The sequence below is a fragment of the Vanessa tameamea genome, chromosome 27 (genome assembly GCF_037043105.1).
Source record: "Vanessa tameamea isolate UH-Manoa-2023 chromosome 27, ilVanTame1 primary haplotype, whole genome shotgun sequence".
Lineage (NCBI taxonomy): Eukaryota > Metazoa > Arthropoda > Insecta > Lepidoptera > Nymphalidae > Vanessa > Vanessa tameamea.
In genome coordinates, this window is record NC_087335.1 from 594,597 (window position 1) to 613,385 (window position 18,789).

The window sequence follows — 18,789 nt, forward strand, 5'->3', positions numbered from 1 at the left end:
ATTCTGTTTGTTTTATGAGATAGCGTATATTTTCAGAGTGAAAAGATTTCATAGCGAAAAACTGATTAAATTCTAACATTTCTTTAAAAATACATCGGTTTTAATTCTACTTGTATAAAGTTGGTTCAGATTTATATTATATACATTATTATGACGAAGATGGTTTTGGAAATAACCGATTTTGGAAATAACAACACGTGCTATATATTATTAAGGGCATAATTATATACAAATAAAAATAAGAATTTGATGTGAACCTGTTCTGTAACCAGTGGAGGCAACAGGGCGAAGTGTTATACTTTTAATTAAGGTTTTTGAACTACTACTCCAAGTATCAACTGTAAATCAATCACAATCAAAATGAAATACTTTATTCAAGTAGGCTTTGCCAAGCACTTTTGAATCGTCATTTAACAAACTATATTAAGTAAAGCTACCACCGGTTCGGAATGTAGATTATACCGAAAAGAACCGGCAAGGAACTCAGTAGTTACTCTTTTTCAACGTCTAAAAATACAGTCATGTTAGTTAAATACAATTATATATGCATGTAATATATCCTGCCTCAACCAATCAAGTCAACAACTCCACGTATCAATGGGTCGAAGACATAATTTGTAAACCTAAACAGACATGCAGGAAATAATTAGTGTAGAGAATACACTATATAAGCCCAATAAATTGGCAAAACAGACACGGTCAATGACACTATAGGCGCAGGATCGACACGCAAATGACGTAGTTTACGAGGCATTAAGCAGCCAACTTTAAGAGCAATCTTAAATTTGCTACTGAGATTCTCTACATAAATCATATTGGAGTTTTGAATTCAATCATTTTGCCATCTGTGATTTTATAAGCTAGCCACAAGATCAGAGGCTGCCAAAAAGGCTTTTTGAAAATATTATCAATCTGATATGCAGCTGTCAAAGAATAATAATATAAAATTCAATATGGTGACAGTTAAATTTCATGAAACTACCATTTTGCAGAGCCGGGTTATCCGTTACATAGTGTAGGTTACTTCCTAGGGCCCCAAATCAGGACAATTGGGAAATTTTAAAAGAATATCATTTTCCTATTTGAATAAGGCTTACCTTATGATAAAGTTAATAAATGAAATTATGAATAAAATCAAATAAATTAGGAAAGTAGAAAAGGTTAAAGGGGGTTTATTTAATTCAAAAATATTGTTTGTAAAAAAAGCTTGGAGCTAATACTTCTTGATTCTCAGCCAGGATAAGCCGGGATATATAATTGTATTTAACTGACTTAAATTTGTATTTCAAATGCTGGAAAAGAGTAACTACTAATTTTCTTGTCGGTTCTTATCGGTAAAATCGACATGCCGAACTGGTGGATGCTCGAAGCTTTGAGTTAATACAGTTCTGTAAAATGTCGATTCCAAAGTGCTTGTAAAAACCTATTTGAATAAACTAATTAACTATATTTTTATTTAAAAATTTGAATAGTTTACTTTTACTTTAGTGGACCCATGGACAGACGAACATGTAAATCTTTAATAAAGAATCAGTGCGCGTGCTATTATAACTTTATAATACTTACATACATCATACATACATTTATGTGTAGCATCATCTTCTGTGATAGAAAAGGTATGAAGCTAATTTTACCTTGCGCATCTCCCTCAGAATAAATTCACCCGTGGAAGAATTTCATCCACATTGCATGACTCACCGAACGTGACAGGAATTAGAATCAGAGCGTATATCCTGTGTATATTCGAAGTCAAAGAATAATTTTAATTCGACTTAATATTTATTTTACTTGGCAAACTACTACTCGGTGAGAAAAACATAAGTTGGATTGGAATTCACGATATCCAGTTCGACCACGTATCACTGGACCGTCTCGGTCCTAATCAAATTGTTCTCGAATAATCTTTAACGAGTAGAACAGTTTAAAAACTTTCCAAATTTATACGAGGTGTTATCTGGCATGCAGATTCTGCAAACTTTGAACGTCAAAGCCGTTTGATGAAAGTTTCGTTATTGAGAGAGTTGTGAATAATCATTACATTTATATCGCTTTGATGTATGTAAGGACAAAAAGTGTCGAATTAATGTATGGTGATTTTCTCGTTGGACTTTTATAATTAAACTTAACATGTGATTTATTCTGCGGCTTAATTTTAGTAATAACTTGTGCAGGCTGTTTACAACACAAGAGCAATCGGCTTAGTTGAAACTCAGTCAGAAAGACTTATTCAAAATTTGAAGACTGTTTTTACTTATACGAGTATATACTACAATAGTTGCATAATAAATAAATAGAGTATATAGAAATTCTCATCAGTATATATTGAAAATAATAATTATCTCATATTCATATTATTAATTTAAGTCGAAAGATATATCTCATCAATTTTATTCAAAACAAACATACTATATTTGGTTGCTCCACAAAACATTCACACAAATACGAACTGAATTTAAAAAAAAGTAACATTATATATTCAAATCCAGACTACAATTGAAATATTTCGAATGTCGAACAGGAAAATCTTTAAACTCATCTCCCGTATCTAAATAGAACGTCCGAATTGAACAATCCAGAAAAAAATTCTATCGGAACTGCAATATCGAATATCAGGGAAACCTCGTCGCTGTTGGATCGAATATTTTCTGCGCAGTTTACTCAATGAAAAAAAGCAAAAAAAAATTGGGGGCAAACCATGAAAGGTAACGAAATTCAAACATGGGGAGTCTATTGAAAACTACAGCATGAAAAGTTGAATGTGGCAATTTAAGCCGTTTTTCTAAAATATATTCTGTTAACATGAAGCTGTATTGCTTTATATATATATATAAACAAAAAACTTGTCTATGCTGTTGACCGTCCAGGGTTTTCTCTCCCAGGAGCCAATTGTGAAAAATCAGGTCGTTTTTAGCATAAAAAATGTATTGTCATCGGAACGAAACCAACATACGAAATTCGGAACAACGGAAACTCCGAAGGATAAGGGGAAGTGGTTTACTTTAGCTAGCAACATTTGACCTAAACAAACTAACATTGCAAGTTAAATAAAACCTTGTAAAAATAAAGGTACAAACCTTGGTAGACTTATTTGGATCGGATGGTAAATGGTCACCAGACAATGTCAGCAAGTAGCAAAACATTTTTTGTACGCGCAACCAATTATGGAATTTGAGATGATATCCTGAGCTACATAATTGCAAACAATTGGTAGGGCTTTGTGCAAATCCGTTTGGGTAGATACCCCCTGTTTATCATATATTCTACCGCCCAGCACCAATACTGAGTACTGCTGAGTTCAGGTTTGAATGATGAATGAGCTAGTAAAACTACAGGCACATGAGACATACCATCTTAGCTTCCAAGGTTAGCGGCGCATTTGCTAAGCAGGAAATGGTTAATATTTCTTACAGGCGGTGGTGACCAGCAGGTGGTTCAATTGACCGTCCGCCTACTTATAAAAACCTCTAAACAGTCACCGATCCCTTGATGACACTTTTGAAGTTACACAAATCCGCAACATAGATTGAAGATTACATCTTCTCTTTGTGAAATGAAGAGACTTCAACACCGATAACCATAAAAGTAGCTAAATGTTTATTTCATGGATAAGGTTGTAATATATTCTTCATTATTTTATCCAACAGTGATGATCAATTAAGAGCTCGATACGATTTTCGTTCGTTTAACTATACCCATAAATTTTAAAGAAAACAATGATTTTAAAAAGAAATAAAAAAACACTTTACATTAACATGTTAAATTTGCCTCATCCAAAAACGGTTCCTCTGCAAATTGCGTTGGAGTGATAGCTTGTAGAGAATTCTTTTAAGCCTGAAACCATTGGCATAAAGGTTGAACTATCCCCTATCTATCATGTAAATATGGGAGAACGTTTTAAAAGAGGCAGCTTAATGGAGCGGCTATTAATTGCTTCTATCATTATAATTATAGGCCTATATATAGATACTATGAAATATACCATAATCGAAGGAAAATGTTACAGTAATTAGAAAAGTGGAATCTTAAACGGGTGTTAATGGTTCAGACCCAGTTCTCATCTTATAAATTTGTTGTCCGTCACGGCGATAATTCTAAAAAGATACTAGCCAAGGAGAGTATTATACTCAGGTATACATTCTCTTTTCTCGAACCTTCATGATCTGATGTAAAGGCAGTCGTACACGATAGCACAGATATTAATCTTTACATACTAACTGAGGCACGAGAATGATCAATACGACCAAACTCTTATCATAACTGTAACTGAGAATATCTAAAACGTCACCTAAATCGCCTTACGGTCTGTACTGCCTTATAAAACACTATATAAACAAGCAGAACGCCTTCAGCTTCAGGTGTTTGTTTCGCCTTTTGTTTTTAATATTCGCTTTAAAACTAAATTTAATTTGCTGGTAACACGTCTAACTGCCAAAGTACTTTTATTTCGTTTTCAACAGACGTCAATCAATTGTCATATAAAATTCATTCAAAAATAAACGATAAACTTTTAGAGCCGCCGGTCGTGTCATTCACACACCGGTCTGAACGAGTTTAAATTCAAATTTTTCATGTCATTCCGATAAATGTTGAAGTATCCATTGATATCGGACAGCGTGAAAAAAGACGGGAACTCTATAAATACTGTCAATACTGTAAAGGGAGCCTTCGGTCATTTGTAAATCAAATACAAATTATTTTACATACAAATATAAATGACTTTAGGGGGTGGTAGGGCATTGAGCAAGCCCGTCTGGGTTGGTACCACCCAGTACTCGCTTACCATATATTATATCGCTATCGTGATTGAGCCGGTGTAACTGCAGGCGCAAGGGACATACATCTCAATTCTCTAGTTTGACGGTGGTAAAACTTTATGCCGCGTGTGTCTGGTAACAGCCCGTAAATATTCAACTGCATAAGTATTGGAGCTGATTCCGCAGTGCTCCATTGCTGGTTATTAGGTACACACATCATCTACCACATTATATTAATCCAGCTCATGACTTTCTCACGATTTTATCCCTTATTCGGTAAGATCGATGACGCGCGAGAATATTATAAACATAAGCCAATGAAAATTCGATGCTTGTAAAGATTTGAATATGAAATCTTCATGATATCCAAGCGGTTAAAACAAGTTAATTTTATCTGTAAATTGTATGCTCACATCCGCATGACTAGCGCTGAGATACCACATTACCGGTATATATAATGAATCTCCAGCTGGTTAGTGATGAAAAATGGAGGAATCCTGCATTTTACTTAATAATCAAATGAAAAATATTACTTATAGAAATTTGTTATGTAATTCAGGCTTATTACCATTGGAGGGATTTTGAATGAGTATCACACTATTTATAGAAGTTTGTTATGAAATTCAGGCTCATTACCATCTTTAAAAACCTTTCCCAGTAGTGGGACATTAACTCACTGTTACTACTACAATACTAAATAACCAAAAGATGCAGCCGTTAAATAAAATTATCCTAACAAATTCAGTGTTCAATTACTTTTTAACACGACAATATATATTTACGCACACATTAGAGATGAATAAAATGTATTTCACACACATGCTAACATTTTCATTATTAGTATTAAACAAAATGCAATGTAAGTTTAAAGCGGTAACGTTTTAATCAGCGCTCCAAATAAAATACAACGCACACGACTAATCTTGAACATCGGTTTGAATCTTAAACATAGTCATTACTAGATGACCTATACAATTTAGCTAACATTTTGCTGTACAATGCCTCGTCTAGTATGATTACTGAAGCATTTAAATTCTCTATTTGTTTTATTAATTGTATATAAGAACGTGAAATTAGTAGAAGAGATAAATTATTATTTTTCATAATAGGTATAAGTCACAATTTCATTTTTTATAGAGACGTAAAACTAGTTCAACTGATAGTTATTCACCTTTGCCTATGGATACTGATACTGTATAAAATACTTGTTGAATTTCAAACAGGATATATTATATATAATTGTATTTAACAAACATAATGTATGTCAAACGTTGAAAGAGAACAACTAATAAATTTCTTGACGGCTCTTCTCGATAAAATCCACATTCCTAACCTGTCGTAGCTTTTCTTTTAATAATTCTGTAAAATGTATATTTAGTATATTTTTTAAGAAAACCAACTTCTAATACTTCTCAAACACAACAATATAAAGTAAAGTAAGTTCGTTTTGGCATAAGCAAATTGGCGATTAGCTGGTACCAACGATAATATGAAGATCTACCACCAAATCGTAATCAAATATTTAACCGAATTAATTATACAAAATTAGCACTACATTAACTATGAAACGTTCAGCATCTATTCTAGAATTTTATGTCTTCGAATAAAATCACAAAAGCGGAGACGCTAAGCCATTGGTGATTTACTAAATTAATTAAAATTCTCTCACATTCAGCTCGTGTTTAATGTATAAAAATAGAGTTTAACGTTACTAGCAATAAGTATTGAATACTAAAATGCTTAAACTGTTTTAGAAATATTTATTTTCCTTTGTGAAATATCGCAATTGTTATGATTTATTTAATTTAAATAAGCAAATACCCACCCAATAAATGGTCACCACCGTCTATAGACAATAGCACTCCAAGAAATATTAACCACCCCTTACACCGTTAAATGTGCCACCAACCTTGGGTGCTCAAAGTGAATATAATCATAATATAATTAAACTGGCTTACTCGCCATAAAAACTGCAACTATATTTTGGTTTGGTAGGAGAATAAGACAAGTCTGAAATTAATAATCCCGAAGCCTTACCACTAAATCCACTAACAAACTAAATCATATTTTACTTAATTAGCACTATCCGAGCAAGTGCATACATGCCAGTAGAAAATAATTTCTTGTTATCAGAACAAAACATAGAACCTAAACCTGAGCTAGCGACAAGGGAAATCAGATGCTCTGAGTTTATTTAAAATTAATTAAAATTCGTAATTAAATAGCTCGCGGCATTACTTCTATCTCTTAATATGCATTGTGTTCCACCTAATTATAGCTTCTATAGCGTACTAAAGCTTAACGAGCTTAGAACTATTCTGCATCCAGAACTAGATTTCTAAATAACGACAAAAAATAAACAAACGTTTAAAGCGAATATAAAAAAGCACAAGAGAATTAAACATAGCAAATATTCTTGGGTTCCGCATGTCGGATAAATATTATGTTCCAATTCGATAACATTCTGATGAAATAAACTTCGAATATATATATTTTTTTTAAATCTTAGCTAAATAAATAAATATATATAAATATTGGACAACATCACATACATTACTCTGATCCCATTGTAAGTAGCTAGAGCACTTGTGTTATGGAAAATCAGAAGTAACGACGGTACCACAAACACTCAGATCCAAGACAACATAGAAAACTAATGAACTTTTTCTGGATCGACTCGGCCGGGAATCGAACCTCGGAGTAGAATACCCATGAAAACCGGTGTACACAGTACTCGACCACGGAGGTCGTCAAATATTGTCTTCGATGAAAGTAAACACTTGCCTAGTTGTGGAAATTTACTCAATGATAGTAATTATATTATATATTTTTCTCACTGAAAATATGAGTTTTTTGAAGTATTGCCCTTTAGTTATGCATAAATATATATATTACGTCAAAATCTGTATTATGGGGTCCAGGCTCGTTTTCCCGGATTACAAATGGGGATGTTATCTGAATGACTCCAAGAACTGTTTAGCTATGGAAAATAGTATACTCCAAATGAAATCACTGATGATATCGTCCTGACCAATTTAATATAACAAATATATTTATTTACATCAACACTATTAAAAATATTATGCGATAATTAAAAAAGTAAAAATACTAATTGAACCAATCAAGACCACGTGAAATGGTGGCAAGAATTCTAGCAGGATTTCTCCGTTGATTGCAATTGCGGTCCTCTCCGCAAAGAATGATTCAGATCCATAAGGTATAATGTACTTTTAAAGGTTTTTGCACTATTACTCCAATTTCCAAGTAATATATTTTCACTTTAAGATGGGTAATTAAAGTAACACATCAGCTTGTGTATCCGAAGGACGTAGATCCATATCCATATTAGCGATTCACAAGAGAAGTTGCATCTCGTAATTGAGTTCTGGACCGCATGCTTTGTCACAAGATTCCGCTTCTAATAGAAGACTACATGTCTGGTCCAAGTTCAATGAAATAGCGGAATGCCATACATTCCAAACTAAATATAATATTGTTTAGTTTTGTACCGATTTTAGTTTCAGATTTCTTTGGGTATGTTTTGCTTCTGATTATTAAATTAAAAAGAGTACGGGTTATTTGTTTATCTTGTCAAATCGGAAGAAATAAAGCTAATATTTATATATGTATATAAATACGAAGAATATTTTATGTTAAATTTTAAATCTAATAAATACTATCAGCGTCCGTGAACTGGCTGAGGCCGGCGCATGCCGTGCGTAGGTTTTACATTACGTGACGCAAATAATTATGCTCAAATTTTTGACCTTGTTGTTTGATAAATTGCCCAAATGTGCAGCGCTAGAGAGCATGCTCACGAATACGCGTGCCTACCATTTTATTGCGCTTTAGTTCGCTTTAACGCTTGGAGAGTCGTGATATGTATATTTCGTTACTACATTATGCCATGTGAGATTGATTCAAGTGCTAATGTTTTGTTACTGTTCGTATTTATTTATGCCTAATATAATAAATATCTCTCGTGACTTGTCTGTGACTCAAAGCTCACCAACTTTTGGAGATTTTAGCCGTATTGACGGAAACTTGGTCCAAAGTTGTCGTAGAGGGCTCACGGTTATTATTACACTTCCGTCAGTACGCTGTTTTCGTCTACTGACAACTAACTCAATACATAAGTAAGCTATACTATAATAAACTTTAGAATTCAATGAACATATATTTCCCAAGACATTTAGATTAATTCAAACGAACCGTGGAACATTGTGAGAATTAAATTTAAGTGTGCCAATAAAGTTGGCGTTAGTTAATTTATTTTATGAAGAACACAAACCAATTAGAAAAGTTCCAGCTTTATTCCACTAGATCTCATAGATTTGAAACTACTTCAAACAATATGGCAGTGCAGTCATATACGACATTTTATCCGACACGTGCAGTTTTCCTCACGAACCTTGATTGCACTGAATAATAAACACAAGTTACACTTCAAAATTCAGTGATGATTAACGGGTTTCAACCTGAAATTTTCGGTTAACGGCTTAGAGCCACTAGGTCATCTTAAATCTAAGAATAATATTTATGAGTAATAAATCTTCCCAAGAAGTTAAATCTACTTTATTTATAAGAGCACTTCGCAAGCAGCTTGGAATATTATTTATTTAATTTCATCACTAAATAAATACTAGGGGTTCACAAAAATCGAGGATTTTGCGGAAACGGTATAAAGGTTATATACGTTTATCTAAACCAAAAATATGGCAATAAAGATAAATAAGGTAAAAGTGGGTTATAAAAGAAAATATGCACCGAAACCACAAATCTCCATTGAATCAGCGTTGAAATAAGCTCCAAGCCATCTTAAAAGGCGAGGATATCTTAGTCCAACAGTGGAACGTTCACATGCTGTTACTTAACGTCTTCGGACACAACGATTCTATAAACGAAATTCCTTGAAAAAAATTCAAATGATATAAAACAGTGAAAATTCAAATCGAAATAAAAATTCTTCGAGAATATTTCGAAATCTGCGAAAGAGTTTGCTAACTTTTAAAGAGCACTTTATAGATCTCTGAATAAATGATTGAATTTAAACCCATTCCGAGTGTGAAAACTCAGATTTCTCGCAATAATGCACACAAAACTTACCACTTCAAGAATGAAGAGAATTCGGTCTGGGTGAGGACTAGACCTCGACTTTTCTTTCAAATTGACGGTATTATGCAAGAAGGAGTCATTTTTATTTTAGTGTTTTGGCTAATTTTGATAACTGGAATGAGAGGTAAAACGCATAAGGTCGTCATAATAACTAATTACCAAAGATCTGCAGACAAGTGAAGAGAATACCTATAATTTGCTTGTCGAAGATAAAGATAGGATTTTCAGCCGTTAAATAACACTATAGACGTAATTTCTAAATATTTCAAAATATTTTTTAATAAAGAATAGCTTGGCGGATAAAGTTCCAAGTTCAGGTGTGCTGAAAAACGGTTTTTATCCCAGCAGAAGATGTTCTTTAACTGTTTTAAACTGTTTTCCTATACAATAATATTTTAATAAAATAATTCGTTTAAAAAACAACACTGCACGAAACCGTCCAATGTGAGACCACATTTTGTGTTTCTCTCGATCCAATAATACTTGAAGCATCGTTCAAAAATCCGAATAGAGTTCTGAGAAATACTAAAACAACATAGAAAGGAAGAAAATACTTAGTCATACTTTTCCTATTAGACTTGGAGTCAGTTTTCATACTAATCTATACATGTAATAAAACTGGAGTGTCTGTTTGTAATATTAAAATAACTGCTTTTTACTAAATGCATATGAATGTATACACGGTACGTATACCAAAATATTTTTTTTAAAATGTTGTCTGTCTGTTTGTTCCGGCTAATCTCTGGAACGGTTCGACTGATTTTGACGGGACTTTCACTGGCAGATAGCTGATGTAATAAGGAGTAACTTAGGCTCCTTTTATTATAGAATTATATTTAAAATTAAAATAAAGTCACGCTACAATGTCCAAATAAATTAAATACAAACGCGCACAAAGTTGCGGGTACAGCTTGTTTAATATACATGACCACGATTTTTTTAATTATCTAATTTCTACATAGCTGTTTTATCCTTCTTGCTTTTCTGTTCTTTGTTCATTGTTTGATATCCGTGCATCCGCACCATGAAAATATATCGGACTACTAACTTTTAACTTCTTCTAATAATTGTCTTCTGGTGCTAATTTTGTATATTCTATGCTACTTGTATTATAGTGTTTATGTTGTCTTTTTTTATGATATCGGTAGGCGGACGAGCAAATGGGCCACCTGATGGTAAGTGGTCACCACCGCCCATAGACAATGGCGCTGTAAGAAATATTAACCATTCCCACCCACCAACCTTGGGAACTAAGATGTTAATATGTCCCTTGTGCCTGTTACACTGGCTCACTCACTTTTCAAACTGGTACACAACAATATCGAGTACTGCTGTTTGGCGGTAGAATACCTGATATGTGGGTGGAACCTAGCCAGACGGGCTTGCACAAAGTTCTACCACCAAGTAATATTTGTTTTGTATGCAATTTTATTTTCTTTCCATCGATATTGTTAATTCTGTAATTGAGATAAAGTTTTTATATATTTTTGTACCAATTCTTACTAATGAGTTTTTCGCCTGTAAAATTATACTACTTGAACAAAGTATGAAATAGTTTTGATTTTAATATTCCGAAATTCCTAACTACAATCTGAATATTAACCAGACTAAGAATTTTTGAAAATAAATACTGGTAAGTTTTATTACACCAAACCCTGATTCTCATCCATGTCTGATCTCTAGTTATAAAGCTACTATGCTAAAGAGGTAGACGTCCAAATCAAATATAAATTAAAGGGTGTCCAGTCTAAATGGCAGCATATTTCGTGACCACGAAGTACAAACAGTCAAACCATATCCCTAACTTCAATTTAATTAACACATAACAAAACTATCTTAGATATATCAACGCGAATAACGAAAATACAATAAACCAACTAATAAATTCAAAAAGTTTGAAACAGTATTTTAGTGAAATCACAAAACGATTTCAAAAACAGTGGCCTTTATATTTATTGTTTGCATAAGCGAAGTTAAAATATTATCAGTATTCGTGTACTAACCTTACTGATCTTTATAATTCATACCTAAAGGGCCATCTGATGGGAAATGGTCACCACTGCCCAGACATAGTTACAGTCAGAAATATTAATCGAATAGACGGTAATATGTGACGGTTGATTCTAAGAAAAAAAAAATCGAGAGGTCGTTATTAAAGTGTTTCAATTGAATATGACGAGAATTTATAACGAGGATGTAAAGTGCCTCTTAATAAAAAGACGACCTCCGTGGTCGAGTAGTGTGTACACCGGTTTTCATGGGTACGCCACTCCGAGGTCCCGGGTTCGATCCCCGGCCGAGTCGATGTAGAAAAAAGTTTAATTAGTTTTCTATGTTGTCTTGGGTCTGGGTGTTTGTGGTACCGTCGTTACTTCTGATTTCCATAACACAAGTGCTTTAGCTACTTACATTGGGATCAGAGTAATGTATGTGATGTTGTCCAATATTTATTATTTATTTATTATTTATATCCCACCGCTGGGCATTAGATTGAGCAAAAATATTGAGACTAAGTTTAAGGTTTATTTCAAAAATGTGCCAATGCTTTTACTGGTCACAGATGCGTGAGATTTACAACAGACTCGTGCCTCAGTGTATATTCTTTCACCACTTTTTTTTTTTTGGAAAAACCTGTTACGCGTTTCCCCCACGTGGAAGCGGGTGTATGTGGGACTCGCCGGTGCCCAAGATGTTGACGGTACACCGGAATACCCACTAAAAAACCAGCGGTACCCTCTCTACCTCATCGGCCGGCGCCACGGGATCGCTTTCGCATGCTACCGTGGCGATATTCTTTCACCACTAAGCAGAAAATTCATAAACAATTTATGATTGCGTTTTGTCTTCATTGATATTTTAAAATAATGAATCAATCAAGAGTCTTCTCGGATAAACTATTATTTAATAACAATTTAGATTTTTGGTACCAGTGGACTCCATAAAATATTTCTGACCCTCTTGCTGATGTAAGCTTATGAATTTTCGAGGTTTGATAACGAATTGTAAACACACCAGCCTTTTGTTGAACCAGTTAAACAAAGCAACTAAGACGATGAGCTAGCCAAAACTCATACCGTCGGCAAAACAATCCAATCTCAGTTTTAAATGTTTCATTAATTATTTAATTGTCCCAAAAATAATGCTAATACCCATACTTTTAAATATTTTTTTATACCATAACATTATGCCAGTAATACGAGTTGTTTCTAATTAAGAAAATATTTTCCATTTTTATTCTGATCGTTCAGAATAGAGCACAAAGATCTTAATAATTTGTTGGTTTATTTAAAGGCAAGCACCAAATTAATTTTACTCATAGCTGATGTCAATGAAAAAGATTGGAGGAATGTTAGATACCTAACAATTCGTTAATATCCCACTGCTGTACAAAATTTCTAATGGCAGACTTTCGTTCGATATATCCTCATGATATTTTCCTTCACCGATAAGCGCAACTTCTTCTTTTTTAAAATATATACTTCTGAGAGCACATATAAAAGCTGTTCTTACCAATTTTCCTAAACTAGTGAATATAACAATAGGATTGTTATTTATACCATAATTATTCTTCTTGCAGCTCGAACGATAACCGACCAGTCATCAGTGCAACACGTTCTTCCCCTGACCGTCACACGAACAGAACTGGGAGGCCAGCTGACGTGCAATGTATCCTCTGCAGCGCTGGATTCGCCGATATTGCGAAGAGTGAAACTTGATGTCAAAGGTAAGTTCTTTTTAATTTCATCAAATCAAATCAAATTAATTTTATTCAAGTAAACTTCATAATGAAGCGTTTTTGAATCTTCGATATTTAAATACTACCACCGTTTCCTAAAGCAGAGAGCAAAGCAAAGTTTCCTATAGCGAGAAGAAACGGCAATAAGCTCGCATAGTCGCTCTTTTCAAATAAACAGATCTACAATGCTGTTTTTTACAATAATTACTATCCTGTGATGGAACCCGAGTCTAAATCCAGGCGTTTTTTTTCTAAAAAGTATTATTTTAATGAGTAATTTATTTATTTATTTAACCTTAATAAACTTTTTAAATTTAGTAAATGGTAAATTGGTTACATTTTCCGGTATCTTATTATATATGCGTATACCATTGCCCAAAAACGTTCTCTGTACCGTATGCAAACGGAAAGTAGGGGTTACAAGTTTATTCTTATTTCTTGTATTAATAGTAAGTATATCAGCTTTTATGAAATACTTTAGTATATTCTTCTGTATAAACATTATATTATCATAAATATATTGTAAAGCAGCCGGTAATACATCTATTTCTTTAAATTTTTCAAATAATGACGTCCTAGGGCCAATGTTGTAAATAGTTAGGATAGCTCTTTGCTGCAGAATAAATACTATTTCAATATCTGCTGTATTACCCCATAACAACATTCCATATGACATAATCGAATCAACATACGTCAAATTTTACCTAACTCACATTTGTAATAAAATTTAAGTAGTCAATATGAAAACGATTATCGAGTTAATGTATCAAATATCAAGCCAGGTAATGTTGAAACCGGTATTAATCATAATAAATTAGATATTGACGAAACAATTCTTTTAAACAGAAATTCTTTGTTCATAAGAAATTAGTCACAGAGCAATAAACAAAATTGAGAATTTTGAATTGTAATTGAACAAGTCTATTTACAAGCACGAAGGAAATAACAACAATATTGTTGAAAATACCAAAATAGTCTACGATGTTATTTTGAATTATACTTCTTACAATAACAATGTTTAAGCAACTCGTTACAAATATTTGACCACTTTTTTATAAAATAGGTAGACGGATAGTTGATCAACACCATCAATGGACATTGAGGCTAATCATTGTCTCACACAACCATTCACAAACCAGACACAAAATTACTAAGTATTCCTGTTTGGCGGTAGAATTTCTGATAAGTGCATGGTACCTACCCGGACGGACTTACACAAAGCCCTATCACCAAGTAACTTACCATTAGATAGACCACTGGCTTTTAAAAAAAAATTACACCCAATAAAAATTTGTTCAACGTTCAATAATTAGCACCGAACACGTCGAAATCTCATAACGTATCAATTTGTGTATTATAATATTATAAAATCATCCTCAATAAGTCGCGGTTTGCTAAGATAGTTTTGTGTTAACTTAAATCCACTTTCAACCGTTATTCTACACAAAAGTTTTCTAATTTACTTAAAAGGACAAAATCATTTGTTATGTAATTAAACTGTGAAATAAATGTTCAAGTAAACAGTTTAACAAAGTTTATTTAACTCGAATTATGTAAAACCGATTTACTGTGTTCATAAAGTAAAAGTAACAGCTTGTAAATGTCCCAATACTGGGCTAAGTCCTCCTGTCCACCACGCTGCTCCAACGCGGTTTGGTCGATACGCATGTGGCAGAATTTCATATGCAAGTTCTTTGCAATTTTTTTCTTCGCCGCCGAGCACTAGATGAATTATAAACTCGTTTATTGTCTGGGAACCAGTTACCATCGGTTAAGATGCACGCGTTTTAACCACAGGGCCATCTCTTAATCTCTTTCCATGGTCGCCTTGGCTGAAATCGGTCAGGATGATATTATACAATCAAAGAATGAAATATCATTTATGAAACGTTTTTATTGGTAATAGTTAATAAATCGTTAATTTAATCTGAGAGAATGATGTTAAGCTAATCGTAAGAGAGAATTCTTAGACAAAGAAAATCTTGGTCAAATGTAATGTTGTTATTTACAACATTACAATTGTTTATTAAAATATGTTTTGTAATTACTAAACATATTTTAATACGGCTGAAAAATTAAATTATACTAAATTTTCATGTGCTTAATTTGTGTTTATAATTCATCTCGTGCTCGGTGGTGAAGGAAAGCATCGTGAGGAAACCTGCATGTGTCTAATTTCAACGAAATTCTGCCACATGTGTATTCCTCCAACCCGCATTGGAGCAGCGTGGAGCAATATGCCCCAAACCTTCTCCTCAAAGGGAGAGGAGGCCTTAGCCCAGCAGTGGGAAACTTACAGGCTGCTAATGACCATGGAAAACTAGCTAACTAAGAGACCAAGGACATATTACAGCTGACGAATAAGTGCACAAACACAGGTCTATTTCCTCATTCTCATAATCCGATGGGATGGCAAATCTTACACGATCGGATAGGGTTTAGGCGCAGGCCGAAAACAAGTGTACTTGCTTCCAGGTTTCCGACTGTAACTGGGAATATTTCGATAGAAACATACCTTAACTTTTACTGTCCCGACCTGGTGCTTAAACCCGGGACCTCATTATGTACCACTAGACTATCTAGCCACTAGACCAACGAGGCTATTATTAAATCTATGAGATAAATTTCAAGAAGATCTTACACGAGAATTTGAAAGCGACCATCCAAAACGACAAAAACATTTGAAGCATAAATAAAAATTATCCAAAACTTTTCCACCCTTTTTAAATCATCTTATAACTTTACACTTAACTCCCTCGGATTCGTCGCAGCCTAGTAATATTTTACGTTTTTGCGCGTTTTAATTTCGCGAGGAAATAAATTTTCATTAAGAACATTGCTTGATACCAAGTAATTAATGGACGTTATTATCCCGGACACGAGATAAGAACGGTTCCGTAGCTATTTTAGCTAATACTCTTTGGGCGCGTACATTTTTGGTTAGGCGTCGTATTTTATCGACTTATTGATATGTTAGAAGATATAAGTAATCGCCGCAATAGGTTTCGCTGCTGAACTAATGTAATATTTTTATGAGGAGACGGTTAAAAGCATTTTTTATAATTATGGTTGGCGTATGGGCAAGTGGGCCAATCGGCGGTAATTGATCATCAGATCTCATTAACATTACATTACATACATTAACAGCCTGTAAATTTCCCACTGCTGGGCTAAGGCCTCCACTTTGAGGAGAAGGTTTGGAGTATATTCCTCCACGCTGCTCCAATGCGGGTTGGAGGAATACACATGTGGCAGGATTTCGTTGAAATTAGACACATGCAGGTTTCCTCACGATGTTTTCCTTCACCGCCGAGCACGAGATGAATTATAAACACAAATTAAGCACATGAAAATTCAGCGGTGCCTGCCTGGGTTTAAACCCTATAACATCGATTAAGATGCACGCGTTCTAACCACTGGGCCATCTAGGCTCTATTTCTCATTAACATTGGTCACATAATTTTATCCTTTTTTAACCTAAGGTGATGTAAGGTAAAATAAATAAAATATCCCTTGTGCCTTTAATTACAACTCCCCTCACCCTTCAAACGAGAACATAAAATCTGTCCAACCTGACAAATCTCCTTTATGAATTGGTGACAATGTTTGACGTTTCAAAATAACTTAAATCTATTATTTGATAACTAAGATCAAGTAAAGATTAGCAATAGTGTATAACAAAGTTAGACATTGCATAATATAACTATACATAACTGTGCCGTGACGGAAATATTTACTGTATGTATATGTGCAACGTTGATTTACACGACACGACGTCGCAACGTGTCACGGAACGACATCGTAACGTGATTATACGTGGTAGATTTAAAGCCGCTTCAATTAAGGCTCTGTATTTATGTCATACACAAATAACATGACCGATATCTCGCTTCAAAGGGACACAATTATACGACGGTACATTTAATTAGGAACTAATCAAGATCACTTTAATACATATTCTCTCCCATTTACTATATTATATATGTTATATATCTAATATTTAAAATTAGTAATTAATTATTTCGTTTATTCAATGGCTGGTTGAGGCTACAGATTGCGATTCTTGGTTCAAATTTTGGATTGAACAAACAAAATAGTCATTAGGATGTTCGTCAGTAAATTTTCGGATAATTTCGATGTACGTATCCATTGGTACAGTGCTTGTCAGGTGCTTAAACGTGCTTATGTCATTTTGTCGTTAGTTTTTTTTTTTTTTTAATAGGAATAAAGATGGTAAGTCATCACCGTTTATAGAGATTGGCACTAAAATAAATATTAACCAATCCTTAAATCGCCAATGCACTACCAACTTAGAGATGCTGTGTCTCTTGTGCCTGTTACACTGGCTCAGTCAACTTTCAAACCAGTACACAACAATAATAACTATCGCTGCTGTGTGTGCTGCTTGCACAAAGCCCTAGCAAGTAAATATTATCAGGATATATTATCGTCGATTTAGACGTATTTATGTCAAAGATATTAAATTAATTACTCTTCTTGACTCTATACGTTAAAGGAAATAAATACAGTGAAAATCTTCAGAGTGATTTATTACGTCATCGATAAAGATGTACCGAAAAGTGACACTTGAGTAGTTACTTCCTCAAATTCATTTATCATTTCACTTTATATACCGTCCATCCGACCCGCCTATCGACCCTGTCGATATTGCAAGGTGGTAAAATTTCCGACCCCTGATGCGCTAGTGATGTAAAAGATATCGATATTAATTATGTTTTATTTATCGTTTCAAAATAAATTGGTTATTTTTCATTCGAAATTTAAAATGTTATATCTCATTTATAAATAAATTGTGATAAGTGATTTTAATGTAATAATACTGAATTACTTGTTTGGTAGCTTAAATATTATAGATATATATACCTTTTGTACAAAATGCAGGCTTACTTAAAATATTTCTTACCTGATGTCGTGATAGTATCACAAACACCCAGACCCAAGACAACACAGAAAACTACTGAACTTTTTCTACATCGAATCGGCCGGGAATCGAACCTGAGACCTCCGAGTGGCGTAACCATGAAAACCAGTGTACACACTACTCGACCACGGAGGTCTTCAAATGCAGAGTCTCAAAGGGAGAGGAGGCCTTAGCCCAGCAGTGGGAAATTTAGAGGCTGCTAATGTAATGTAATTTACCTTCTCCGATATTTTTTTGTGACT

General features: G+C 33.8%; 1 protein-coding gene across 18 annotated transcripts in view; it reads left to right on the forward strand.

Moving 5' to 3' along the window:
• The window catches only part of Nrm (neuromusculin), a 395,440-nt gene that overhangs the window by 322,091 nt on the left and 54,560 nt on the right, over window positions 1-18,789 (forward strand). For all 18 annotated transcript variants that reach the window (XR_010309700.1, XR_010309699.1, XR_010309701.1 and 15 more), the window contains exon 5: window positions 13,447-13,593. Coding sequence is in view for 15 of the 18 variants with exons in the window: in XM_064219245.1 (XP_064075315.1) it covers window positions 13,447-13,593 (147 nt within the window). In the remaining 3 variants the exon portion in view is untranslated. The remainder of the gene's footprint in view (window positions 1-13,446; window positions 13,594-18,789) is intronic.